At 41.2% G+C, this 27958-nt stretch overlaps 1 protein-coding gene across 2 annotated transcripts in view; it reads left to right on the top strand.

Annotated features, from left to right (window-relative positions):
* The first annotated feature begins 1090 nt into the window (after positions 1 to 1090).
* The window catches only part of WDR49 (WD repeat domain 49), a 188022-nt gene continuing 161154 nt past the window's right edge, over positions 1091 to 27958 (top strand). For both annotated transcript variants that reach the window (XM_044291706.1, XM_044291707.1), the window contains exons 1-6: positions 1091 to 1183; positions 1275 to 1488; positions 11572 to 12012; positions 16075 to 16251; positions 16578 to 16752; positions 21236 to 21403. In XM_044291706.1, the coding sequence (XP_044147641.1) occupies positions 1336 to 1488; positions 11572 to 12012; positions 16075 to 16251; positions 16578 to 16752; positions 21236 to 21403 (1114 nt within the window). In that variant the 5' untranslated portion in view covers positions 1091 to 1183; positions 1275 to 1335. The remainder of the gene's footprint in view (positions 1184 to 1274; positions 1489 to 11571; positions 12013 to 16074; positions 16252 to 16577; positions 16753 to 21235; positions 21404 to 27958) is intronic.

Genomic DNA, 27958 nt, shown 5'->3' with positions numbered 1-27958 from the left:
GGATCATCACACACTAGTGGAAGAGATCTGGCCTGTGTGACAACTGGAGAAATGTCTGAAAGCTGGCCGTATACATTAGATAAATGGCCAAGACCACCAGATGTTGGGGGAGATAAGGATCAGGAATTGAGTTATAAAGGTATTTGTTGTAGGTTTCTTTTTACATGGTTTATGTTCCGTGTGTATTTTGGCGTGTATTCCACAACCAAACCCCTGGAGGATCCGGAGTGCTTTGGACACTAATTTTGGCATGGATTTACTCCAAAACCGCATGCAGAACATCCTCATTGATTTCAATGGGGAATCTACATGTCAAACCATACAGAGCTTTTTATCCACCAGCAGTTTTAAGAACCCCACCTCAGAAAAAAGAAGTGTCCTGTCCATTATTGACTCGGATTCCGCATCAAAAAGCCGAAACCACACCAAAAATTCTGTTAAAAACTGTCAGGAAAAAACACATGCAAAAAAAAAAACCTGATGCGGTTTCCACATCAGGTTTTTTTCTGCACTGAAAATCCTCCATGTGAATATACCCTGAAAGCTTATATGTTTTCTTTCTAATACATATTCCTTTAACATAATGGGGGAGATTTATCAAAATAGTGTAAAGGAAAACTGGATTTGTTTCCCATAGCAGCCAATCAGATTCTACCTACAGGAGCTCTGAAAAATAAAAGGTGGAATTTGATTGGTTGCCATGGGCAACTAAGTCAGTTTTCATAAATCTCCCTCGATGGGTTATTTGGCCTTCTTACTAATATCTTACTTCTCATGTCTCAGTGTGGGATTGCAAAGCACCATCTATAATATACAGCAAAGGCGTTCAATGTTATGTTCCTACATGTTTTTCCTGTGTGACCAAGAAACTTAGGCTTTGTTCACACATGATGGGTAATTTCCATTTCGGGGTCACAAAAATAACTTTGGGTGACAAAAAATATGATGTGATAGAGTATATTCTTGTCATAGTGTACTCCAGCCCGACTTGTGTTTGTGCAGTTATGGGACATGGTGTGTTGTCCGGCTTTGTGTGGAGTTGCCAAGCAACAAGAAGCCTGGAAATGAAGACAAAAACATTCCTCCCCGGCCTCGTTGTAACCTCTCACACCCAGGAAATCCAGGGACTGAAGACAACTGTCAAATGGCACTTGTCACAAACTAACTTTACCTGTTTACTGAGGTATGTAAGGAGACTGCTCAGATTTTTTTTGTACCAATTGTATTACTTACAGTATATGACTTTTTAGTAATTGCACTGCTTGTTTTTGTAGCGGCTACTTATAATGCAGGACTTGAATGCTCAAACACTAAGGATTTGATTAGGAAGCAGAGATGAACAGCCAAAACCCTCCTGTTATTGAAAGAAAGCCCAGCTCTCCTGCTATGCCAAGTGAAGAGAGTTCAGAAGGTGGCAAACATCTAGGGGAATCAATTGAAAACAGGCTTAGCATAAAGGATTTTACCGAAATTCAAAATCTGTTTAAGGTAAGGTAAAACATAATAGATTAAGCTGGAAATGTGATACTGTTATCTCCCTAACCAACCACAAGAGGCCTTTAAAATGTACCCATGGATGTTAAGGGGTTAATAAAGTAGGCATAAATGCACTGAAGCCGGGCGTGCACTAGAGACTTTGGACGGCAGAGCGATGAATCGTTGGTCGACCCGGTTGGATTTTCATGATGGACATTTCTGCCATTCACAACAGTGAAGAAAGATCTCTGATTGATGAGAAAAGCGATACATGCCTTGTGGCGCCAATCTGTTGTTCATTATGGCGGTCAATCAAATTTGATATCTACACCCAAACAGGGACGGAAAATATATTCTGACATTGACATGCTAGATTGAGTTTTTGACAGACATCTGCGTGCGATCAGTACCGATAAAGGACCAAGCAATGTTCACAGAGGGTCTAAATCTGTTACAATTCACTAAAAAGTCACTAGTGTATGGCGGCATGCTTTACCACCCATACAGTAATCATCTGAATCACTACGGCAATTTTGGCTGGCGCACGACCAAAGATCGTAGTGTGGCTGGGCTGCCATAGGAATGAATGGGGTCGCAACGTGAAATACAGTGGCTGCGACGGCGTCATAAGAATCGCAAAAAATCCAACACTGCTGTATTTTTTGCAATTCACATGTCGCGGTCGCAGCAAACATGCAAGCTTTATTCCTATACTGGGAAACGGGTGCGACGCGGGCGCCAACATGTGTCGCCCCTAAAATGGCCGTGTAGACGTACCCTAAAAGGCCTTTCAAGTACTTTTCCCTTCAGATAAAATAAGACATTATTTCCTTACTGCCTTGTAAATTGGAATATTCTGCTGTTGTCACTTGGGTCTAGAAGCAGCGGGACATATTGCGTTATGTTAATACATACCCCTCCCCCACATATTTGCCTTACCTTTGTACGTGTCACAGTAATTGGTTCTGGCTTTCTATTAATGAATCAGGCGATTCAGTGCAAAAGACACCATCCAGTTGCACTTAGTAAATATAACTGGGAGTGATGACAGTTGAGAGAAATTATCTGTGTTCCTTTGTCTGGCGCAGCCTCCAGGATCCAAAGCTTCTGACTTGACAGCAGCAGGTGCTCCACTTTACTAGATAATATTACATGGGAAGGTACAGTGGAGCAGTTGCCCATAGCAACCAACCAAATTACTACTTTCATTTTCAAAGGGCCTTTGAAAGGCTGTGTGCTGATATCTGATTGGTTGCTATGGGTAACTGCCTCATTAAGTGTTCTTAATATTCTTATTATAGCCAAATTTACCACCCTAACTCCTCCCACAGTTTTTACACTACATAGACAGTAATATAACGAAACGTGCGGATTGTTCCCGATTGGTGTGCTATTACTTTGAAACGTGCAATTTCTAAACTGCGACTGTGCCTTCATTTTTAATATTTCAGAGACATACTATGCATGTAAGTAAGCAAAATGTAGGTCTGGGTCTTGATTCTCACAATATAAAGCTCTTCGCTGTAGGATTTATCATTTTTAAACTACAACCGTTTGAAGATGGCGACCGCCAATGAAGTGACCTCTCTTTTCTGCTGGGACTGGGGTGTGCTTTCTATTGCTGTGTCTGTACTGAAGTCTGAGGGGCTCTTGTCTCTATAGGAACAGAGGTGGGCGGGGATGTCATGTGACTACTCCTCTGAAGATGCTTGCTGCAATGCATGCTGGGATATTTACTTTCACTTTACAGCTGCTCCGCCCACACAGATGTTTCAACTAGCTACATTTACAAAAAGAAATTAGCGCTGTGTGAATATCATCATGCCATCTAAAGGAAAGGGATCTAAAGCTGCAAAGATACGCTGGACTAAACTGGACCTTTCATATCCACGCTTTCGGGATCCAGAGCCCCACAGCAGCATAGTGGAAATGGAGGTTTGTGACATTCGGGATCCAGAGCCCCACAGCAGCATAGTGGAAATATAGGTTTGTGGTTTGTGACATTCGGGATCCGGAGCCCCACAGCAACATAGTGGAAATGGAGGTTTGCGACATTCGGGATCCGGAGCCCCACAGCAGCATAGTGGAAATGGAGGTTTGTGACATTCGGGATCCTGGGCCCCACAGCAGAATAGTGGAAATGGAGGTTTGTGACATTCGGGATCCGGAGCCCCACAGCAGCATAGTGGAAATGGAGGTTTGTGACAGTGAATGTGCCCAGGAGGTACATAGTGATATGGTGTCACACGTTAGAGCCTGCATAAACGGGGCATGAGCGTTGTCAGGAAACAGTGGTTGTGAACACTGATTATCATCAAACAGATAGCACACCTTCACCTCCATTCTACGTCAAAATGCTGAGGCCCCCCAAATGCATGTGGTCTGACCTTCATCTGCTAGGCTTGATAATGCTGCTAATGTTTTTATAAATGTATGTTTTAATGTAACTGTGAGGCACTTTGGGCAACAACATTGCAATAAATACATTTAAGTTGAAATGCATTTCTCACTCTATCATGCTTGCCATGTGCACTTTTTATATTTGATCAATCAATTGGTTAGTGTAATGTTTACTATCTTTACTCACTCCAAACACTCCACCCAGTTACTCTGCCCACTCCAGTTGTAGACTACTGGTGGAGGGAAGAACACTTCACACAATTTCCCCATAAATTGTAGCTTTTCTAGTTCATTTATATTCCTGCTCATTCTGGGCTTTGAAGTCAAGGAGACGTCCTACCAGTGACTGACAGCTCTCTCTGTATACACAGTCATGGAGGGAAGGCTGTCAGTCACTGATAGGACCAACTTCATGAATTCAAAGCCCAGAATGAGCAGGAATGTAAATTAAAATAATACAAGTTTCACCTGATCTTTACTGATAAAGCTATACATCAATCTGCTCAGCTCCTCCTGCTCTATAACAGACTGCCTACAGCTAAGACAACATGTTTGAGCTAACAGGTTCACTTTAAAGTTTTCAGTCATAACACTTGAAGAGAGGCAGCAGCTACCAGTTGGTCTTCCTGATCCTTTGGGAAGAAAGAGTTGAATGGCACACCTCGGCTTGTGTAGGGAGGTACTCTGTGGTATACAAAGATACTTGTAGTAGAAGGAAAGACCACGGCACTCTCTTTTTTTGCTGTTACATCAAAATGCTTCTTTTTTTATTGCCTTGTTGTATCCGTCCGAAAAAAAATTGAGCCACTGGCCAACATTTCAGTCAACAATAGACCTTGATCATGGCCATAGTCATAGTGCTTAGTAGAAGAGTCGTATGGCGTTCCTGATCCTTTGGACCCACTAAGAAGTCTTGTAAAGTAAAACCAAGTCAAAGGGAAGCTGAAAGACACTATTTCTGTAAGATATTGATTGAATATTTTGAAAGTGTACCACTATACCTTCAGGGTCTACATTTGTTGTCAACGGACGGTAAACTTCAATTTGCAAAATGCAGGCAAAGAACCTCAACTGGCGGACGTCTCCAATGGCCAGGAGGAACGCTGCATCACGAGATGCAGAGACTCCGCAGCAAACACTTGCCCGACTGCAAGCTGATCAAATGTGTCATTCTGCTGAGTCCTGACCAAGTATTCAACTCCAGTAGAATAGGAGATAATCCCAACTAAAACTGGGCCTCCTCTTGCCCTGGGCCTTATAGCAGTCGCATGGTCTGCCGCTATGGTAGTTGCATCCCTGGCTTTCATGCATTACGCTGGCTTTCAATTATGATCCCACCATAAACTTTGCCCAAAATAGATTAGTTTGTATTGGTACATAGGAGACTAAAAATGATATAAGCAGTGTGTAACTATCAGGACATATAGTGATACTAGCAATGTCTCAGTAAACAAAAAACTGAGGGCATGGATTGGCCTCCTGGGCACCCTAGGAACAAATTAAATGAACACACAAACAGACAGACCAACACTTTATACCAAGTATATATACACTCCCCTAAAGAATTATTAGGAACACCTGTTCTATTTCTCATTAATGCGATTATCTAGTCAACCAATCTTATGGCAGTTGCTTCAATGCATGTAGGGTTGTGGTCCTGGTCAAGACAATCTCCTGAACTCCAAAGGTGGGCTACAACAGCAGAAGACCCCACCGGGTACCACTCATCTCCACTACAAATAGGAAAAAGAGGCTACAATTTGCACAAGATCACCAAAATTGGACTGTTGAAGACTGGAAAAATGTTGCCTGGTCTGATGAGTCTCGATTTTTGTTGAGACATTCAAATGGTAGAGTCCGAATTTGGCGTAAACAGAATGAGAACATGTATCCATCATGCCTTGTTACCACTGTGCAGGCTGGTGGTGGTGGTGTAATGGTGTGGGGGATGTTTTCTGGGCACACTTTAGGCCCCTTAGTGCCAATTGGCCATTGTTTAAATGCCATGGGCTACCTGAGCATTGTTTCTGACCATGTCCATCCCTTCATAACCACCATGTACCCATCCTCTGATGGCTACTTCCAGCAGGATACTGCACCATGTCACAAAGCTCAAATCATTTCAAATTGGTTTCTTGAACATGACAATGAGTTCACTGTACTAAAATGGATCCCACAGTCACCAGATCTCAACCCAATAGAGCATCTTTGGGATGTGGTGGAACGGGAGCTTCGTGCCCCGGATGTGCATCCCTCAAATCTCCATCAACTGCAAGATGCTATCCTATCAATATGGGCCAACATTTCTAAAGAATGCTATCAGCACCTTGTTGAATCAATGCCACATAGGATTAAGGCAGTTCTGAAGGCAAAAGGGGGTCCAACACCGTATTAGTATGGTGTTCCTAATAATTCTTTAGGTGAGTGTATATATATATATATATATATATATAATGTCTTCTAGTGAACATTTTCTTTTAAAGTTGTGTCAAACATTGTAATCATTGCAGTCAGTGTCATTCACTTACAGGGGAAGCTGTTTCAGAGGAAGATCTAAACCTATGATGTCTAATACCATTATGACAAACAATACAATGATTACTGAACATAATTGTATACAGTCTCTATACAATTTAAATAATAATTTTGGGGAAAACAAATTAATGATAAGAATTAGCATGAGTGGAGGAGCCAAGAGCCTTAGTGCAGTGATGCTAAAAGACCTGCATTAAAGGGTTAAAAGGAATCTGTCAGCTCCGAAACCCCTTAAACTAGAGTAAGCGGTGTAAAGTGTAAGTGACGAGTCCAGTTTTGTAACTTTTATCTTCATACTCACTTGCATTTCGACGCTGTGCTCTGACAAACCTGTAGTAAAATGCATTGAGCGGACTCCTGAGCTCACACACATAATGGAGAGGACTCAAAGAGGAGTCCTCCCAATGCATTTTACTGCTGGTTTGTAGGGACACAGTGTCAGAATGCAAATGAGTATGAAGATAACATTTACATAACCAAACTCAGCTTCATTCACACTACACACCGCTTACTCTAGTTTGAGGGAGTTTTGGAGCTGACAGATTTAAATTAAAGTGTTTTTCCAAGATAAGAAGAAGAGATAGAACTACTGTTATGCACTACATTTACAGGTATTGATTATTGGGGTCAAAGTGCTGAGACCCCTGTGGGACTTGCTCTGGTAGACAGAATTAGCGGACGCAGTATAGAGGCAACAGCAAGTTCTTTGGATCAAATAGTTCAGTGTTTTAAGTGAGAAGAAGTGGCGCACTGGATTGGTGCTAACGCCTGGAGAGGTGCTCTCAGTAAAAAGGACTCACCCTTCCTTTGGTACAATATAGAAAAATGTTAAACAGATACTGGGCACTCTCTTAATATAGGAACCTCATAGTTTATTGATAATACCACACATAAACAATTAATAATTAACTACTTAAGATAATAAAACATGCCATATGAATAAAAAAGATTCCTCAAATATTTGGTACCGATCACACATAAAATTAATAAAATATAAAATGTCTCTGGGTATTTGAGGGATGAAACAAGACTTCCAATGTGCTGTCCCTCCAACTATAATTTGGATGTAGGAAAGATCGTTTTTGGGAGTGTTGAATAAGTTCTCCACAAAACGAAATGGCAATATAGTTAATGTTGCAGTGATCTGTTGAAGCGGCGTCCCGCAATTACTCACTGTTTCGCTGTACACTTGTGCTCCGCCGCTATGTCCATGCTGTAATTCAGGGATGTTTGATGATAGACCGGTCACTCAGCCTTATCTCCGACACAGCCCTCATGTATTCTGCGGATCCACAATTGCGCCCTTACTCTATACAAATACCATAACTAACCTGCCCTTACATTCTAGAAAAATATATATAAAGAAAGTATGGATTGTAAGAGGACATCTTTATCTGCAAGAAGACGTGTTGCCCATATAGGAAGATTTGGGAGAATAAATCTTTTGAAAAAGTTGTGTGAAAAATATCTTATGAAAATACAATGAATAATAGATTTATAGAAAATGACAAACCCCTAAAAAATGGAAAAATATTAATAAGTGAAGTGAAGTTTTTTCAAATAAACAATATTTTTATCTACATTTTGATATATATATATTTGTAACAGATAGGGTAAAAGTCAGTTGGGAGGGAAATGCATGACATTTTAATCCAGTAGAAATAAAAAGCAGGAACGAAAACCGCATTTATACCGCAGGACACATTGAGTTTATGTTGTAAATAAAACACTACACAAAGACGATTCACACTGGATTTATGCAGGCATCGGAATATCTGTAACATCTATGTATTGTGCCATTGTACAAGTAATGTAGTCAATATTGTTATATAGAGGAACGAGTAAAGGATTCATATAATGACAAACAATATATGAGAAACATAGACTAATCGTATGGGAAAATGGGTGATTGGGAAGTCCACTTCAGGTTTTGAAACAAGAAGCCGATCCACACAGCAGAGGATGATTATCCAATTACCAAAAGACTATATAAAGAAAGGCAGAAGGGGGTAGCATTACCACTGAGGAAGGGGTAACAATAGACCCCGAAACGCGTTTGGTGCTAGGACCCCTGGATGGACTTGGACTCTGCGCTATTACACCGCCCGCATCGAAATCACTCCTGTCTTAATCTGCAGATCCTACACGCACTTCTGAGGACAGGCTGTAAGAGCATATCACGCTCACCTATACAGCAAGCCCAGCGTGGTACAAGGAGTCTGTAAATTTACCCAAGTGCCGGCTCTTAGATCTACGGAGCGGCGCCGGGAAGAATTTTCCCATACGATTAGTCTATGTTTCTCATATATTGTTTGTCATTATATGAATCCTTTACTCGTTCCTCTATATAACAATATTGACTACATTACTTGTACAATGGCACAATACATAGATGTTACAGATATTCCAATGCCTGCATAAATCCAGTGTGAATCGTCTTTGTGTAGTGTTTTATTTACAACATAAACTCAATGTGTCCTGCGGTATAAATGCGGTTTTCGTTCCTGCTTTTTATTTCTACTGGATTAAAATGTCATGCATTTCCCTCCCAACTGACTTTTACCCTATCTGTTACAAATATATATATATCAAAATGTAGATAAAAATATTGTTTATTTGAAAAAACTTCACTTCACTTATTAATATTTTTCCATTTTTTAGGGGTTTGTCATTTTCTATAAATCTATTATTCATTGTATTTTCATAAGATATTTTTCACACAACTTTTTCAAAAGATTTATTCTCCCAAATCTTCCTATATGGGCAACACGTCTTCTTGCAGATAAAGATGTCCTCTTACAATCCATACTTTCTTTATATATATTTTTCTAGAATGTAAGGGCAGGTTAGTTATGGTATTTGTATAGAGTAAGGGCGCAATTGTGGATCCGCAGAATACATGAGGGCTGTGTCGGAGATAAGGCTGAGTGACCGGTCTATCATCAAACATCCCTGAATTACAGCACGGACATAGCGGCGGAGCACAAGTGTACAGCGAAACAGTGAGTAATTGCGGGACGCCGCTTCAACAGATCACTGCAACATTAACTATATTGCCATTTCGTTTTGTGGAGAACTTATTCAACACTCCCAAAAACGATCTTTCCTACATCCAAATTATAGTTGGAGGGACAGCACATTGGAAGTCTTGTTTCATCCCTCAAATACCCAGAGACATTTTATATTTTATTAATTTTATGTGTGATCGGTACCAAATATTTGAGGAATCTTTTTTATTCATATGGCATGTTTTATTATCTTAAGTAGTTAATTATTAATTGTTTATGTGTGGTATTATCAATAAACTATGAGGTTCCTATATTAAGAGAGTGCCCAGTATCTGTTTAACAGTTCAGTGTTTTATTCACACTTTTGGCAAGTGACAAAACAAACAGTCATATTCAAACAAAAAGTCACCTTGCGGTGTTGGTGGTAATTCACACCATGCGGTAATTCTGCCTCAAAGAGTCCTTGCTGATAGCAGCACCAACCTGTTTTCATGCCAAACAGGTAGCAAGCCTTCATCCAGACACAAGGCTCCCTGATCCCAACACAGAGACATGGCTTCTGAGCCCAGCTGCTTATTTAAGGACAGCCAGGTGCTGCCAAAACCCGGACCGGCATTTAAAATCCGGTCTGGTATTTGACCTAACCTGGCTGTAAATCAGTCCAGCAGCACATGTTGGGAGGAAAATCCATGTTTTCCCAGACCAAACCTCTCACTGTGTCACATACCCCTTGATCCCTAGAAAAAGCAAAAATAAGTGCTTATATAGCACGTTCTCTCTCTTTGCTGCAGAAGAGGAAGTGAAATGGATTTAACACATAGTCTATAGTTCCGTCTTGCTTCTGTCTCCTGCAGTGAGGAGAAAGGGATCGCTATGTGAGCGTTTCTTCCTCCTCATTAAGGGGTCTCGGCGCTCAGACCTACACCAGTCAAAAAGCTAGGACATATTAAAAGTTTTGTGAAAGCTTAGTGACCTCTATTTCTTACTATTTGTAAGTATAGTGAATATAGTAGTAATGTATTTTCAACTATATACAGTATACTATAGGTGCGCCTGTCAGAGACATCTATGGCTGTCTGAGTGAGTGACTCCATCAGGAGCCTTGTGTTTATTATCTTGGCATCCTTATTCTACTATCAATAGATGCATTATGTGCTTTGAATTTAGTGACTCCATCATAAACCCTGTTTTGGTACCCTGTATCCTGGTATCCCTGATCAGTGGATGAATTGTGTATCTTCGGTGTATCAAATCCCTATATATTGCATGCTTTCTGTATTTACCAACTATACTACTACATGAATTTGTTTTTTATCCTTTTGTATATTGGTCCCCTGATGAACCTCTTAAGGGAAACGCGTTGGGGCAGGTGTCATAAATTTATCAGTGTAGGCTTGTTTCATTGTAAGTTCATAGTTTGCATCCATCAGGGTGTTATTCTGCAGTGACGGGTACAAAGAGACATTGGTAGGGGTAGGTCCCTTCCTCGCCTTCCAGCCCTATCCTATTAATGGTTATGTGTTTTTTTATTTTTTATTGTTTTCAGTCTCTTATTTCTTTTGATATTACTTGGCCTGGTGGACCATTTATTATCGTGATTGATTAAAAGTTATGTTTTAAGGTTCCATTTGTTCAGTGATTCTTAAAGTGTAGTTGCTCTTTAAATGTTATTTTACTTCAGTCCACAGACAGAAGTTGCACTGAGCAGAGAATATGAGATGATTAAGACACCACACAAACCATCCCTAGCCCTGCTGACTGCAAGAACTGGAATGACTGATTGATCCATTGTCAGAGAACCCATTATACAGTAGTTATGGAGCTATTACATTAAATAACTTTTAGAATGTAATACATATTGAAGAGTGAAGAACATGGTTTTACTGGTCTTCTCATCAGGGATAAGTAGATCAATAAGACCGGAACTCCCTACATTGATGAACAGTTCATTCGAGGACAGAATCAATATTCAGGTTTTAACAGTAAACTGACCAACTTTGAGAAACCAAAATTGGTGATAGAGTTTGTCCACCTCTAATAATGGCTACAGAAATGTCAAATATGATTGCATTTTAATACACAACACTATTGTAATATCACTAATCTTAGTCCTTTGTCTTCTTCTGAAAATCTGTACTATGTCTTCTCCCAGTCCCCAGAGCTAAATCCACCAGAATGTATGAGCAAGGAGGAATTCATGGAGAGAACATATGCAGCCGTGAGGCGCGGAGTGAAAGAAGAATACAGGGATTTATTTGATAAGATAGATGTGAGTCGTGAAGGTTTCATTGATTGGGACAAATTAACATCCTTCATGCTGCTTGAGCTTTACGAGAAAGATGAACGAGTGAAATCATCAGTAATTCCCCAGTGGAAGGATATTCGCAGTCTTCCATTAATTCACAAGGAAAACATCCAAAAAGTAGTTTATTTGAAAGGTTCTTGCCGCTACGTAACTTTGAGCAAAGATGGATTACTGGGAGTCTGGGGAGAGAATTTAAAACTACAAAGAAGCCTGCGGATCTGCACAGATACCGTCAAGCTGAAAGATTTATGGGCCACCAGCTTGGTATTCCTGGCCAATGTAAACAAGGTAAATATGGATGTAAATATAAGTAAAGCATATATCAATAAGGCAAGGGGGCCGGGATGCATTGTAGGCTTTATTCATTATATCTGTCGGAAAGGTGAAGTGTGTGCCCTGTGCTGGCACCGTTCAGGTATGGGAACAGGATCAAAAACGGTAATTGCCTATCTATGTAGAAAGGCTAAATAAACGAGCAATGTCACAAAGTAATGAAAAGCATAAATCTAGATGAAAAAAAACGTGTATTCATTATACATTGGTATCTGGAAGTCCTATAAATGAAGTAAACAAGGCACAGCTAGTATCCTGTCCCCTCACTTCATGTGTCCATTCTCTGAGTTGTAGAAGATTAGGAAACTGCACTTCTGCTCCAAATACTACTGTATCATCAAGCCACATACATCATCCATCTCACTGTACAACATACCTGTTTAACACAGTCTTCATTTATCACCCTTTCATGGGATAAATGACAAATGTTAGACCACTGGGGGTCTTACAACCACTATAATTGGGAGTCCTCAATTAATTATTCCTTTTCTCCAGTTCTTCTATGGTCAGGAGGATCACTTAGGTGCTATGGTCAATGCTGACCAGGGCACTTAAAAGGTTTAAAACACGTACTGTCAACTCTGTCGGCATGAAACAAGGCGATTTTGGGTTGTCATGGCAGCAGGGCAGGCTAGTGAAGGCCACCACATCTGCGTTATTTGTACACCCATTAGATCCTGCCAGAGGCAGGGTCTAATAAATCACTGCAAGGGTAATACACTGCAATACACAAGTATTGCAATCTATTGCGGCACAAGTGATCATGCCCTTTGCTAGTCAAATCCCCTAATGAAAATTAAAGAAAATGTAAAAAGTAAAAAAGTAAAAATTGGCCTCCTCCTGAATGGGTTAATAGTGTGTCCTTCCTTTTTTATACTAAATGTGGCTCTGCTACACCTTCTACATCTGAATATAGCTCTTGAGCTAAAATATTATTTTGATTTCTGCTATACACAATGTGCAGACATAACCTAAATGCTTTGCTGACTTATTAATCATCTCTCCAAAGTTTAGGTGATGCAAAGAAGCTGCTTCATATTACATTGTTCTCTTCTATTTGAAGATGTTTTCTATAGAGTACAGCAATATAGATTTTGCTATTGTTTGTGGCATTTCGGCAGTTGTTATATCTTTTCCTATTTTAATATTTAATAGCAGATGTAATTTTCTTCTCTGCAGTAAATTAACATTTACGCCTCTTTATTGAAAATGGTAACAAATTAGGTTACGAATGATTGACCAATTTAAGTTAAAATTAATTCCCTCATTCGGGGGCAGTCAGACCACTGGGTAATTTTACACTGCGCAAGGGTCCAGACCCAGAGCATAAAGGGGGTCCTCAACCCTCCACCTAAAAATGGATCATATACAGTATCCTAAGCAGCCCACAGCCATCACTAGGGGGAGCTAGATGTATAAAACCACATGCACTAAGCTCCCCCTAGTGGCAGCTGAAATAATTAAGTAGTTTTTCTTTTAAAGGGGCTATCCAGGTTTTAAAATAGTAGATTGGTGGGGTGTAGTGTTGGGCGAGCATGCTCGGCCAAATATCGCGTGTGCTTGAGTCAGTGTATTTAAATCTAATTTAGCCTCTATTTCTGAAAAGTTTCTGGCGGGATTCAAATTCACAACCTTCTACATTACTGCCAAGAATGTTAACCAGTACGCTATAGGGCTGCATGGCCAGTTACTTAAAAAAAAAACTAGTAGTAAGTATTCCTATACAACAGAAGTCTCATATATATTTCTTTTTAAGTAACTGGCCATCCAGCTCTAAAGTGTAGTGGTTAACATTCTGGGCTGTAAAGTAGAAGGTTGTGAGTTTGAATCTTGTCAGAAACTTTTCAGAAATAGAGGCTAAATGAAATTTATATATTTTATATATTTTTAGTAATCGTAAAAAATGTGTAATTACTAAATAATATATATATATATATATATATATATATATATCTGAAAAGAAAAATGCCGGCACTGGCTAAAGAAAAGAAATACGGGTGCACGTCTCCAGGGGAATAGACTTGTAGCCCCAATCAATGGATCCGGAAAAAAGAGTGGCACTCCAATGGATAAAAGCAAGTGAACCCTTTATTCACCCAAGTGGTGCAACGTTTCGGCTCCAATGAGCCTTCTTCAAGCCTTCTCCAAAGGCTTGAAGAAGGCTCATTGGAGCCGAAACGTTGCACCACTTGGGTGAATAAAGGGTTCACTTGCTTTTATCCATTGGAGTGCCACTCTTTTTTCCGGATCTATATATATATATATATATATATATATATATATAAAATATCATACTTCTGATATATATGAATGCATAATATGTGGTAAACTACTACTGATGTTTTAGCCATAATATATTTACATATATTATAATATATTATATATTCTAAATATATAATAATATATGTAAATATATTATGGCTAAAAACTTTAAATTAAATTTAACCTCTATTTCTGAAGGGATTCGAGCTCACAAGAATACCTACTAATACCTACTCACGTATAAGAATACCTACTAATAGTAAGTATTCCTATACAGCAGAAGTCTCTCTTTAAAAAAAATAAAAAATAACTGGCCATGCAGCTCTATAGTGTAGTGGTTAAGATTCTTGGCTGTAATGTAGAAGGTTGTGAGTTCAAATACCACCATAAACTTTTCAGAAATAGAGACTAAATTAGATTTAAATACACTGGGTGTTCCCAAGCACTGACTCCATGTATGGACATCGCTATATATAAAGTCAGAGCAGGGACTAAGCTGAACTAGAGTCCCGACACCCTCCCCTCTTCAGAGCAGGGGGTGCCTGGTTTAATGCTCGGGGACTTCCATTGTGCCATTGACTTCCATTGTGTTCGGGTGCTTTATATAGCACCCGAGCATCGGGAAGTGTTGCACACAAGCACTTCGGTGCTTGACCAACACTAGTGGGATGCAATGCTTAGCACCCCTAACGATTATCTGTTTGTCAGGGCCACTGCGCTTATGCGAGCACTGCGGCCTCTTCATTGTTTACAATAGTCTGCACGCTCTACTTCTCATAGTAGTTGTGCAAGGTATTGCTACTTTGTCTGATTTACTTGACCCCTACCAAACATTAAAAAGGGAGCCTGTAATGTGAGTTTGAGGGGCATATCAACTTTTCACCTGAGGACTCAGACAAGCCCCCATGTGATCAAACATTTTGGGAAAGAGTAATTATCATACTGTATTATTATTATTATTTATTATTAAAGCGCCATTCATTCTATAGCGCTGTACATATGATAAGAGGTATACATACATAATACAGACAATTGCACTAATCATAAACAAGATGAGTTACAAACTGGTACAGAAGGAGAGAGGGCCCTGCCTGTGAGGGCTTTCCGTCTACATAGTATAGGAGAAGGACACAGTAGGTGCGGGTGAAGTTGGTCATGGCGGTATGGCGGCAGCAGGGTCACTGGTTGTAGGCTTGTCTGAAGAGGTGGGTTTTCAGGTTTCTTTTGAAGGATTCCACTGTAGGTGAGAGTCTGATATGTTGGGGTAGCGAGTTCCAGAGTATGGGGGATGCACGGGAGAAATCTTGGAGTCGATTGTGGGAAGATGAGAGGAGAGAAAGAGGTCTTGTAAGGATCGGAGAGTGCGTGTGGGGGTGTATCAGGAAAGTAGCTCGGTAATGTAGGGAGGGGACAGGTTATGGACGGCCTTGTATGTATTTGTTAGTACTTTGAAGTGAATTCGTTGGGCAATGGGGAGCCAGTTAAGGGATTGGCAGAGGGGAGAGGCAGAGGAGTAATAGGGTGAGAGGTGGATTAGTCAGGCAGCAGAGTTGAGGATAGATTGGAGGGGTGCAAGAGTGCTAGATGGAAGGCCACAGAGGAGAGTGTTGCAGTATTCTAGGCGGGAGATGATGAGGGCATGTACAAGCATTTTCGTACTGTATGAGAGTTAAATCCTTGGAGAGGAATCACATCCTTCACTTATCTCCATAGTATTATGCCATAGTTTCATGTTCAGTGTTTTACTCTCCACAGATCGCCGTTGCCTTTACAAGTAAGGAAATCTGTTTCTATGATCTCAATTCAAAGCAGGACCTGTTTTGCCAATATAAACTGCAAGGATTGCTTGCCACACCAATATGCATGGATTACTGGCACAACCCAGATGATGGCAATGAAGCTGTTCTTACATTTGGAGATGTCAATGGGCAGGTAGAGTAAGCAATAAGGTTGATTTATTAAGCTGGCCATACACATTAGTCTTTCGTTGGCCGATCGCTATAATGTGTCTGCGGTGCTCTCAACTTTCCCCGAACAGAGGATGTTTCGGGGAATATAAGGATCGGGCAAAATGAATATGTTCACCCAATCCTTTTATTCTCCCAGGAGAAAAGCTGACCAGAAGTGTCTGTCAGCTGCTTTCTCCACTCTTTCCATGTGTGTGGGTGCCTTTAGTGTGCTTTATGTTGTCCATACCTCACTGGTGTGCTAATTACAATGTACGGTCTGGGTGGTAATTTGCTTCATATCCTTTATAGGTGCAGGCTATATGTTTCATATCAGCTATGATATCCTTGTTTGAGCGGCCGGCTAATTCTACAGAGGATCAACAGACTACCCTGTACATTACCTGGAAAGAATTGGTTGGTGGATTCCACAAATGTTGCTCGATTGCAAAACACGAACTTCATGAAAACAACTGGGTGCGACAAGGTGATTTCTACCAGCACTTCTAGACAATGGTCACGTAAAAGCATGAGATGGTCTCATTAGCCTTCAACACAAGGAATATGGTTGCTTTTCTCTTAAGACAGCAAAGAACGTGAATGAGACTATTGATAATTGTTGCATGCAGCCATGACCAGCAATACTTGTATTACTTTATCTGCACTGTTAACTTATGGTTCTGCTAAGGTATCTGTTAGGTCACTTGTTTTCGGTTTTCCTAATTGCAACACATTAAAGGGATTGTTGCCACTTTTGACCATGTTAAACTCTAAACAGCACTAGGTAGGGGCTGGGAAGAGCAGTACAAACATAGCTTTTTTGTGGTGCTTTACTCATCAGGAGTAGTGTGAATATGTAGTTTTATTCTGCAAATTCTGGTGTCGCAAGTGCCTAGGACAGGGCTTCACTGTGAAATGCACTCTGCCCTCTGCTCTGAAGGAAAACTTCCAGGTCTGATGCTAAAGCTGTCACTCAGAGCGGAGGGAAGGGGCTTTGAAGCAGCTCAATTTAAGGATCATTTCCATACAAAAATAAATCTAAATTGAAACCCCTGAATTGATTTCATATATTCCTAAACTTTAGTTATGCCATTTCTGAGTTGGGTTATAACAGATTCCAAAGCAACCACTTCTAATGACACCATTTCAGTGTTTATTGAGGTTGACAGCCAGAATAAAATATTCATCTGCAATGTGGCACAGAGTTATATTACAGAGCTATGGTATAATATTCAGAGCCTGTGGAAAGCTGGATGAAAATCCTGCAGGCAATGTAATGCTTGACACCCAACCCAGTAATGGACCAAATAACAGAAGTGACTGAATAAAGTATCAAAAGATTTCACAGCAGAAGCTAACATAGGAATATGATTACAATCAGCAATGCCGGGATATAAGTTCAGAACACCAATATGAATTTTGCATTAGGTGAGATGGTAACAAAAGGCTTTGTCCGTAATCTGCTGCAATATGCTTCACTGGACAATAAATCTTTCCGCAATTGCTCCTAACGTTTTCTGTTCTTATGCGTAAACTTAGGACATTCCTCTTTCTTAGTAATAGGCATAAGTTACTTCCCCATATAACACCCAACCGGGAACTTAAAGTGGCCCTGGAAAGTAACCTAAAAGTGACCTCATACTCTAGGTTGGTCCAAATTGACAGATGGTGGGGCAACACAAGTAGGCGATGCCAATACAACTAGGCAGGGCAAGCACTACCCATAGTACAGCACAATATACTGCCCCACCATAACAAAACACCACAGTGCAACGCAAAATACTGCCTCAGCAGACCCAAATGCCACAGTGCAGCACAAAATACGGCCTCAGCAGAAGCAAATGCCGCAGTGCAGCACAAAATACGGCCTCAGCAGACCCAAATGCCACAGTGCAGCACAAAATACTGCCTCAGCAGACCCAAATGCCGCAGTGCAGCACAAAATACTGCCTTAGCAGAAGCAAATACCACAGTGCTGCACAAAATATTGCCTTAGCAGAAGCAAATACCACAGTGCAGCACAAAATACTGCCTCAGCAGAAGCAAATACCACAGTGCAGCACAAAATACTGCCTCAGCAGACCCAAATACCACAGTGCAGCACAAAATACGGCCTCAGCAGAAGCAAATACCACAGTGCAGCACAAAATACTGCCTCAGCAGAAGCAAATACCACAGTGCAGCACAAAATACTGCCTCAGCAGAAGCAAATACCACAGTGCAGCACAAAATACTGCCTCAGCAGACCCAAATGCCACAGTGCAGCACAAAATACGGCCTCAGCAGAAGCAAATACCACAGTGCAGCACAAAATACTGCCTTAGCAGAAGCAAATACCACAATGCTGCACAAAATGCCTCTACAGAAGCTGATCTTTTGTGTAAGCCAGCACAAGCTGTCATGTTCTGTCCTCCTCCCCCTCCAGTTGTATCTAATTAAGATTTATGGGAGAGGCTTAACTGTGATAAGTGGGTGAAGCGCCTCCCTGACCTAGCTGGCTGTGTTGTGCCGGCCAAGAGCGAGGGTAAGCCTAGTAGTGGGCGTACCCTAAGGGGAGTGTTTGAAAACAGGGGGGGTGGGTGGGTATGAACAGAAGCGCCCTGAGGAGCTGGGGGCTGGAGCTTAAGAAGGTAAGATGCCCCTCCCACAAATTCAGGCTGACTTTTCAGCCTTCCACATGTAGCAGATAGCTGAGGAGGTGAGACATAGGCCATAGCACCAAGCCAGTCCTACCTTCAACATGCTGCTTGGTCCTTCAGTGCTACCAAACATACAGGAGAATACAGCACTACATATGTATTACACCCAGTGATGTTTCCACTGATGTAGACATTCTCTTTTCTCATCGTCTCCATTCAGCCCAGGCCACCACGTTTCATCTCTACAGAGTTTGCCACATAAGCATCTTGGATGTCCCACTTTTTAATCATTCTCCTGCAGAAAAAAATAGTATCCCAGTAGTAATAATGCCCCTATGGTGCCCTCAGTAATAATAATACCCCATAATACCTCCATCAGTACTAATTTCCACTATTGTGGCCCCCAAAATAATCTCCCTATAGTGTCCCCAGTATTAATAATAACTCCATAATGCTCCCTATATTGGCCCTAGTAATGATCCCTATAGTGCCCCAATAGTATGTTCTCAAGAGGAAAAAAAAATGAGTCCCAATTGATGCTCTTCAGCCTGCAGCCTGAGACGCTTATGTCTCTGCACCATTGGTACACTGCCATATTGTTGCCTGTGAGGGAGCCCATGGTATGTATTCATTCTGAGGAAAGCAATACAGTTGACTTCAGAAGGGCACCAGCTGCCTCTGGCCATATATATAAGTACCCGGCGCTACATGGGTTAATTTTCTGAGAGCATAAGATCGTTATGTGCCCAGCCAGCAGCTCCGAGGAGGGCTCTGACGGTCCCCTGAGCATCGGCACCCTGGGAAATTTCTCTGTAGGGTCTATGACCAGTCTGCCCCTGCCCTTGATGGCTCTTATTATAGCTTGCATACCTTAATAAGCAGGACCAATTGCTGAGCAATTATTCTAATGAGCAAATTAGATCCACAGATCAGTTCCAGTAAGAAACTATTAAAGGAGTTGTCTCACTTTAGCAAATGACATTTATCATGTATATAAAGTTATTAATGTATTGTGATTGTCCATATTGCTTTCTTTGCTGGCTTGATTTTTTCTTTGCATTATGCACTGCTTGTTTCAGGGGGTTACGACCACCCTGCAATCCAGCAGTGGTGGCCGTGCTTTCACACTATAGGAAAAACACCAGCCTGCTGGTGGTCAGGTCCAGGGAGAACTCATAGGCATGCATGCGTCCATATTGCCTCCTTTGCTGGCTTGGTTCATTTTTCCATTGCATTATACACTGCTCCGCAGTGCAGATATGAGGTGGCTGGGATGGGAACTGCTGCGCATGCCAGCCTAGGCGCGCCCCTATGATTCCGGTCACTAGAGAGGCAGAAGCCTTTTCATGACCCCCACTGCTGGATAGCAGGGTGGTCACAATCCCTGGATATGAGTAGTGTATAGTGTGATGGAAAAATGAATCAAGTCAGCAAAGGCGGCAATATGGAGAACCACAATACATTAGTGACTTGTATTTACTTTGTCTACATGATAAATGCCATTTGCTGAAGTGAGAGAATCTCTTTAAGTACTCAAAGTGCTAAGCAGAGATCCATTAACCTCAGCTTGCTGATGCTATCCATGCAGATAAATTGTTTTGTACGGACGACTCAGATTACGACGACTCCGAAAATATATTATACTGCTAGACTTAATATCAACTGACTACAAAGCTGGTGATAATCCAAGTCTGAAGGTTTATACAGTCATAGTAGGCTGTCTACTGCTTTTCAAGAAGGAATAGGCAATTTAATAAAAATAAGAGTCATCCCCTAAATGTCTCCAGCCCTTTTAATGTTCCAAAATTTTTCTCCTTTTGGTGAACGATACCACATCACATTCAGCTGCAGGAAGGTTACTGCATATCTGTAAGGATAGGCTTTGGTTTTGCTTGAATTGCTTCAAGTAACATTCTTCTTCTTCTTAGAATCTGACAATACTTCTCTGTTACCATTGCAGAAATATTGTAATCTAATTGCTCAGAGAGCTGTACCTGAAATCTCCTGTCTCTTTTGACCTAAAACCTACTGATTGATATTCCTGTTTCCAGTACATTTAGAAAAGGCATGTTCCATGCATTATGCCATAATAAAGTCACAGCGCATTTCTTCTGATAGTTTCCAGAAATGTTGTGCTTCAGTAGGAAAGGTTCGATTAAATGTATGACAGCTTCTTAATTGACCTTAATGCAAGAGAAGCGCTCTTCCAACATTTCCAATCCGTCATGGTAATAAAGATCATTTTTTGGATTTGCTTGACTTTTTTTGTTACCGCAATGTAACTTCAAATAGCATCTTGGGCTAAACTAATGAGGATATTTCTGTATTCAGTTACTTACAGCTCTCATTTAGAGGCATTCCTGTCGTGTACTACAAGTGACAATAACACAGTGATTCTGGCCTGGAGAGAAAAAGGTAAAACCCATCTGAGGACAACCTCTCTGAACATTGCTAAAGGAATTAATGGCTTTGACTTTGATTCGGGACTAAATATAATTGGTATGTATCAGGATTGAAAGGCTGAATATGGCAGCGGTTATTCATTTTTCTTTTAGGCAGAATCATGGGATAATATTGTAAGACAATTTGCTGTATGTTTTCCTTTCCACAGAAAGTCTTCTACCTTTGCAATTGTGAAATGCTTCAAGAAGAGATCAAAGTCCACATTGGACTATTTGTTTCTTTAAAGACAAGACTGTTAAGGTGTTGTCCTGGCGGTCCCGTTATTCACCCTTTAATCCCTATACAGGTATCTGGACTTTGCTGCAGGGAACCAAATAGGCTGCTTACTTCTGGAATAGTCCCGGTGTAGTTGGCAGCTGACCAATGGAGATCAGAGACACTAGGGCAAGGCACCAAGGAGTCAGATAAAATAAGTAGTCAGAAGACAGGCTGCGGTCAGGACAGGGCGCATACTAGCATATTCAAGAGACAAATCCATAGTCAGGGCAGGCAACAGTAGGCCATCCAAGAACAGGTAATGGTCAGAGCAGGCAGCTAGGAGTCAGAGTCGGTTGTCAGGCTGGTGTTTGGTAGTCAGATGGTATATACGGCTCACCGTATAGTTAAACACAGCAGACTAGAGACTATGACCCCTACTCGACAAAGACCAAAGTGGTATTAAGTATATGGAGATTGAGTCCATGGATACCTTTGAAATATATAGTGTTAACTTTTCCCTAATAAATACACCACATGTTGAGCTTGAACTCATTGACCCACATTTACTAATGCCAGTACACCTAGATTCTGCATAAATTATGCCAAAATGGCACAATTTGGCACATCTAAGTGTAGATAAAGTTTTTGTTCCTAGTCCAACAAGGGACATGTCCTAATGGGAAAAGTCCATGGCTTATGATACATAGTTTTGTGTCAAGATTGCAACAGTATTCTTGTCTAAATTACTTTCTCAAAGTAAGCCAACCAATAGGTAGCAAAGAGACAAAAGTGTCTATCCTTGCACATGGGTGGACTGGGAACTTAACGTGACCCTGGGAAAACAAAACAAAAGTGGCCCCATGTTGTAGGTGGATCCAAATTGACAGAAGATGGACAACAAAAGTAGTCAGGGCCTGCAATACCCTAGTGCAGCACAAAACACCGCCCCAGCAGAACCAAATATCTCAGTGTAGCACAAAATACTGCATCAGCAGAACTTAATAACACAATGGAGAACAAAATACAGCCCTCACCACAGTATTTAGCTGTATCACCATCTTGAGAGCATCAGATCATTATGTACCCAGCCAGCAGTCATGAGGAGGGTTCGGGTGGTCTCCTGGGCATCGGCCCATCTGGAAATTTCACAGTAAGGTCTATAACCAGTCCACCTCTGTCCCTGCACCATATTTATGATGCAGCCTGAGGTCCTGTGATAAATCTGGTGCAGGTCCAGACAATCTGTCTAAGTTTACACCATCTATAGGATTAGTATCTACCTAAGTGTGCTTAGAGCCATAAGGCCCCTTTACACTGGTGGATTTATCAGACAATTGTCTGGAAGGAAGCGTTCCTTCCCGACAATCGTCTGCTCATCAGTGAAGGAGACTGATGCCTTTACATATAGTAATAAATATCCACAGTATGGGGAGGAGCGATAGCTGGCACCATCGCTCTTACCCGTACAGAATCATGTGAGATAAAACGCTCCATGCACCTACCAGATTTGTGGTCATATTACACAATGAATGAGCAGTTCACCTGTTCATCGGTAATCTGCGGCACCTTTACAACGGCAGATCATTGCTGATGTGGGTTTCTACTAATGCTTATTAGCAATTATCTGGTCAATTCTCCACCAGTGTAAAGGGGCTTTTACCTAGTGTGATGTAGATAATGATGTGGAAGGGGATTTTTATCCATATAATGTCTCAGAAATCACCTGAAAGGAGAGATCTCTTAGTCACCTGGCAGTGTCTGCTCGGCCATAAGGCACCACGCTTTCATTGATCACATAGACTAGAACTGGGATGTAAACAAGTTGCCTCTCATAGGCACTAACTAGAGAGTAGAACATATGTTAGGTGACTGTAAGGTTTTTGTAGCTGCCGGGGCACATCCTGCTCACATCTTCTCAAAACAATTCTTAGCAATAGGCAACTTTAGTCTCCCTAGTGAAACCTCAGGCTTAGGGCCCATAATTTCAACCAATCATACCTCTGCTTAGAATATATTAAAAGATTTAAAAAAAACTAGAGCTATATAAATGCACTGACCTTAAAACTGATTTAAAGGGGTATTCTCATCACATACAATAGGGGCATATCGCTCGGATATGCCCCCATTGTCTGATAGGTGCGTGTCCCACACCCGCACCTACAAGGAGAACAGAGCGGGAAGAACAGAGCGGGGAGACCCAGGTCCATCCACCACCGTGCACGCTCGGCCCCTGCTCCCATTCATTTCTATAGGGCAGACAGAAATTTCAGCGGCCCCATTAAAATGAATGGAGGGCGGCTGCGCATGCACAGTGCGCCATCCATTTATTTCCCCGCTCCGTTCTTGTTGTAGGTGCGGGTCCCTCTTCTGTCAGACAATGGGGTTATGTCCTAGTGATATGCCTCCATTGTATGTGATGATAAAACCCCTTTAGAACTTGCCACACGCTGCAGCTTGCTAGTTATAGTTTACAGCAGCTTGCAGCTAAAACCAGCACTCAGGGGCCCTAGTTGGAAGACAAGTAGCCTTGATGACCATTTTCAAATCAAGCAGATTACATCTCTGTGTATTCAGATATCACTCATACTTTAAGTTAGCTTTTTCTGTAATTAAAGGGATTTTCTGGCAGTGCAATATTGATGACCTATCCTCAGGAAACGTCATCGATATCTGATTGATTTGGGTCCAACAGCAGTCACCACCACCGATCAGGTGTTTGAAGAGGCTTCGATGAATACTGAGGTCTCCTCACAGCATACCAAGCACAGGGCCATACATTGTATAGTGGCTGTGCTTGGTATTGCAGCCCAGGCCTATTCACTTGAATAGGAATGAGTTGCGCTTAGGCCATGTTACCAATGAACTTGACATCAATGGCAAAGCAAGAGGCTGCTGCACTCACCAGACCCTCATGGCTTCTTCAAACTGCTGATCAGAGGTGGTGCCTGGAGTTAGAACCTCACTGATCTGATATTGATGACCTATATTGCGGATAGCTCATTTAAAGTATATTATACATAGTAGCCTGCAGCAAAAACTAGTAGTTAGTGCAGTATAGTTCATAACTGGAGCAGCACTTTCAATGTAAATGTTCAATTTTGTGTCATTAATCGGCTGAGCACGCTCATTTCATAACCTAAGTGACAAGGTAAATTGCCTATAGGGATGACTAGGGTTCCCTCTCTATTTGCAAGAGTTGATTGCAACTCCAAAGGTTACCTGTGTATTACATGGTCACCCAATGACTTACAGAATTGGACCCTAGTTATTAACACCCCATAACAGATGAGGGACCTATATCTCCATTCTAAATGAAAGCTGTGGTGAAACTTGTGAACGAACACAGGCCCCAAATTGTAACAGGATTATTCAAGCCCCTGACGTTAGTACTACCTGGACTGCCTTGATAACCGTGGGGTAAGCCATCTATCTAGACAACTTTCACAGGATTAAAAATTGTCCATGCAGATAGAATTGAAAACCGTTTCTGGGAGTTTATGACGTCTATAAAAATGTAATCAAATTTGGTTCAAAAACAAATTATTGCAACGGTGTGAGACTTCAGACTGTTGCTATAGCAACTACATCTAATTTCACATACATCATATACACCTTACTCTGGGCCACGTTGTGCTAGGCGTCTGGTCTAGATGTAACTATTATGATTAGCATGTACAAGGTGTGCTTGACATTTCTAGCAAGCTAGAAGCAACTATATATTTTGGCTATATACAGAACCTAGCGGTATGATTTCACTGAAAGCATTGGTAAGATTAATGGCCGCGTATACTGTACAAAGGATTGACTGCTAAGATGATGGAAAGCAGAGTCGCACAACATACTTACTAACAGAATTACATTTCCCCTTCTTATAAATACATACATTGCATCTGCACAAAAAGTCAAGTAAATGCAGGCATACTGCTTGGCCATGGCATCCAAATAACCTTAGTTTTAAAGAAAAACTTTTTGAATACTTTAAAGGTAATCTGTTGTTGCACAAGGTCCTAGTATTTGAATCAATTTTTATATGTTAGAGTAACTGCCATTTCATTTTCTTTCATAAATGAATAGTAAAAGCGAATATAAGTAACCCCGTAATATATCTGATCAGAGAAAGATGCTTCCTTCTACTTTTCTAATTCCTCTCCTGCTACCAGCTTCTCTCCACTACATTTCAATTCAGTGTTCCAATTTCTAAATTTAAACTTTTATATATTTTACATTTTTGTTTATATTTTTTAAGACTTTTTAAACTTGTTTTCGACAATGTTAGCCCCTCCCATGGGCCTAACATCATACAATCTTTAGATTGCCACTTATATTTATCAATGGAAATAAATCCATTGACAAACAGAAGATTCAGTATATCTCAATGTAGTGCTGCCACGGATGTCCGGGAAGGTTTAAAATAGTTTTAGTTAAAGTGTAAGGTCACTTTATTAATATTGTGTTAGGGACAGGAATGTTAAGGGTTTTTGTACTTTAGTACGTAAAGGTGGTTGTTTTTTACTAGAAAACAGGGTGTAAAGAGTCTCCTAGGGAATCCTCTGACTGAATGTTGCTAATAGAGATGAGCAAATCGAAGTTGACAAAGTGGAATTCGATCCAAACATTAGGAAAAATTTGATTTGCACCAAATCCGAATTTCCTCACACTTCGTGGTAACGAATCGCATTTTTTCCTAAAATGTCTGCTGCACGTGTTAGGACATGGAGAAAAGAACTCTGGGAACGAGGGATCACCCACAATGCCATGCATGCAGCCAATAAGCAGCAAGCCAGCCCTGTGATGTCACAGCCCTATAAATAGCCTCAGCCATCTTGGATTCAGCCATTTTCCAGTGTTCGTAGTGCAGGGAGAGATGTCAGCAGGCGCTAGGGACAGTGCTAGGAAAGACTTGAAAACTTTTATTTTGCCGAATAGAAGTTCAGGGAAAGAGCATTAGAAGTGTAGGGAAAGGATAGGGTGGAATTATTCCACAGTATTGAAACAGAACAGGGTCCAATAGGGGAGTTTAGAGCCTGGGTAATAGGAACAATCCCATTACACCTTGCTGCACTGACTGGGGATCCAAATTGCCATTATACTGCTGCTTTCAGGTTTGCAATAGATCAGTGATGGCTAACCTTGGCACTCCAGCTGTGGTAAAACTACAACTCCCAAGATGCCCCCCTTGCTTGGCTGCTCTCAGAACTCTATAGAAATAAATGGAGCATGCTGAGAGTCGTAGTTTCACCACAGCTGGAGTGCCAAGGTTAGCCATCACTGCAATAGATGATACCTCTGTAATTCCAAATCTTTCTTGTTATTGGGTGCAAGTGCTGTGTGATAAAGCCATTAACAAGGTGTATTACTAGGAAATATTTCTACATCTTATTAGTCCTTGTGCGGTGCAGTTATATGTTCCAAAAGCCTTTTTTTGGCGTGTATAAGTGGTAAAAAAAAAGCATTATTTGCCATTCAGCAGTGCAGTTAGTTACAGGTCCTTCTCAAAAAATTAGCATATTGTGATAAAGTTCATTATTTTGTGTAATGTATTGATAAACATTAGACTTTCATAAATTTTTGATTCATTACAAACCAACTGAAGTAGTTCAAGCCTTTTATTGTTTTAATATTGATGATTTTGGCATACAGCTCATGAAAACCCCAAATTCCTATCTCAAAAAATTAGCATATCATGAAAAGGTTCTCTAAACAAGCTATTAACCTAATCATCTGAATCAACTAATTTACTCTAAACACCTGCAAAAGATTCCTGAGGCTTTTAAAAACTCCCAGCCTGGTTCATTACTCAAAACCGCAATCATGGGTAAGACTGCCGACCTGACTGCTGTCCAGAAGGCCATCATTGACACCCTCAAGCAAGAGGGTAAGACACAGAAAGAAATTTCTGAACGAATAGGCTGTTCCCAGAGTGCTGTATCAAGGCACCTCAGTGGGAAGTCTGTGGGAAGGAAAAAGTGTGGCAGAAAACGCTGCACAACGAGAAGAGGTGACCGGACCCTGAGGAAGATTGTGGAGAAGGACCGATTCCAGACCTTGGGGGACCTGCGGAAGCAGTGGACTGAGTCTGGAGTAGAAACATCCAGAGCCACCGTGTACAGGCGTGTGCAGGAAATGGGCTACAGGTGCCGCATTCCCCAGGTCAAGCCACTTTTGAACCAGAAACAGCGGCAGAAGCGCCTGACCTGGGCTACAGAGAAGCAGCACTGGACTGTTGCATGTCATTCGGAAATCAAGGTGCCAGAGTCTGGAGAAAGACTGGGGAGAGGGAAATGCCAAAATACCTGAAGTCCAGTGTGAAGTACCCACAGTCAGTGATGGTCTGGGGTGCCATGTCAGCTGCTGGTGTTGGTCCACTGTGTTTTATCAAGGGCAGGGTCAATG

The sequence above is a fragment of the Bufo gargarizans genome, chromosome 4 (genome assembly GCF_014858855.1).
Source record: "Bufo gargarizans isolate SCDJY-AF-19 chromosome 4, ASM1485885v1, whole genome shotgun sequence".
Taxonomy (NCBI): Eukaryota; Metazoa; Chordata; class Amphibia; order Anura; family Bufonidae; genus Bufo; species Bufo gargarizans.
Note: the sequence above shows the minus strand (reverse complement) of the source record. Positions and strands in the feature narration are given on the sequence as shown.